This window comes from Aplysia californica, unplaced genomic scaffold, assembly GCF_000002075.1.
Source record: "Aplysia californica isolate F4 #8 unplaced genomic scaffold, AplCal3.0 scaffold00463, whole genome shotgun sequence".
Classification (NCBI taxonomy): Eukaryota; Metazoa; Mollusca; class Gastropoda; order Aplysiida; family Aplysiidae; genus Aplysia; species Aplysia californica.
Window position 1 is genome coordinate 462,014 of NW_004797733.1, and position 1,546 is coordinate 463,559.

General features: G+C 41.3%; 1 protein-coding gene across 2 annotated transcripts in view; it reads left to right on the forward strand.

The window, feature by feature from the left end:
- LOC101864412 (repulsive guidance molecule A) overlaps positions 1-1,546 on the forward strand; it is a 92,516-nt gene that overhangs the window by 41,926 nt on the left and 49,044 nt on the right. Inside the window, exon 1 of one of the 2 annotated variants that reach the window (XM_005105307.3) lies at positions 435-802. The exons of the other annotated variant lie outside the window; for it this stretch is intronic. Coding sequence (XP_005105364.1) covers positions 783-802 — 20 coding nt within the window. The 5' untranslated portion in view covers positions 435-782. Of the gene's footprint in view, positions 1-434; positions 803-1,546 lie in introns of those variants that run through there. 2 annotated transcript variants of the gene reach the window in all.

Here is a 1,546-nt window from a genome sequence, read left to right on the forward strand (position 1 = left end):
TGTGTGTGTGTGTGTGTGTGTGTGTGTGTGTGTGTGTGTGTGTGTGTATGTGTGCTGATTTAATAATCTTTGCTTCTTTCCTCTGTAAATTGTACTTTTTTATATCCACCCGTCATTTATCAAAACGCCCCCTTTAACCTACCCACTCAATTTTTTTTCCTTAAAACCCTGTCCGAACAGATAGATAGATATATAGATAGACTGGTAAATAGAGAGGTAGATAGATAGATAGATAGATAGATAGATAGATAGATAGATAGATAGATAGATAGATAGATAGATAGATACCTCTCGCTCTCTCTTTTTCCCCTCCCCTCCGCGCAGTCATCATCACTCAAAATCCGAGACGCGCTTTCTGTTCGACACCCGAGAATCAAGGGGGCAGGCTAGCAGGCAGACAGGCAGGCAGGCAGACAGGCAGAGCAGAGCAAGGCAAAAGGAAGCCCCGTGCGTTTTGGAAGCGTGGATGCGAGCGTACGGTTTGTTTACCAAGCCGAAAAGAAACCAAATGTGACAAAAGTCTGCTGTTTCCACTTGTTAGCGGACCGGCCGGGCTCTATATAAGACGCTTGGGGGTGAGAGGAATCGGCTCAGAAATTGAAAGATATGAAGCCACTGTGGAGAGATTAACATCTCCCGGACAACCTCACGACAATCTTAAGGACTTGAGCAGTCGGTGACGTGTAGGGTACCCCTCTACGACTTGGGAATACGATTTGTGCTTTGGACATTTTCATTTAATCCACCTGGTAATTCTCTATGGACGATACACGCACGTGCACATGAAAACGAGGCTTTTCAGGTGAGAAAATACGAAAACTATGTTGATACTTTTTCATAAATTAAGATTATCACTTTCCTCGTCCGTGAGCGATTACCTTCTGTTGTAGCGTTTTATTACTATTTTGTGCTTTTTTTTTTTCAAAATACTCGTGTTTTCGTGTTTTAATGTCTTAATTTTTGTTTTTATTCTATCTACGTGCTTTTTCGCCGCTTCGTTAGCCTGGTTGTGTTTCTAAAACAGGCGTCACAGCAGTGAATGCAATCTCTTGCCTATCGACTTCTTGCTATCTCATTTATCTCGTATCACTTCAACAAATTTGAGTTGTAATACACCTTGCGATATCAGTTTCTCTTCTGTTTTAAGCAAGATAGAGCTGGCAAACGGCTGGCTTGGTCGTTAGATGACGAACTGTAGTGCAGTCGACCTTGCTTGTTGTGTTGGCTTATTTTGCAACATAACTGTTCGTCAACTTTGCTCTTATTATTTTACCCGAAATAGACTGAGAAACTAAAATTCCGTCTCCTTAGTAACCTTCAAAGCGTGTTTTACTCATATTACAACTGAATTGTTTTGTTTTTTTAAACCGAGAGATCAAACAATACTTTTGCTTGACAAATATCTATACGAAAATGGACTAGACCTATATGGATAGATATATAAACAGACAGACAGACAGACAGACAGACAGACAGACAGACAGACAGACAGACAGACAGACAGGCAGGCAGACAGACAGACAGACAGACAAAATACAGACAGACA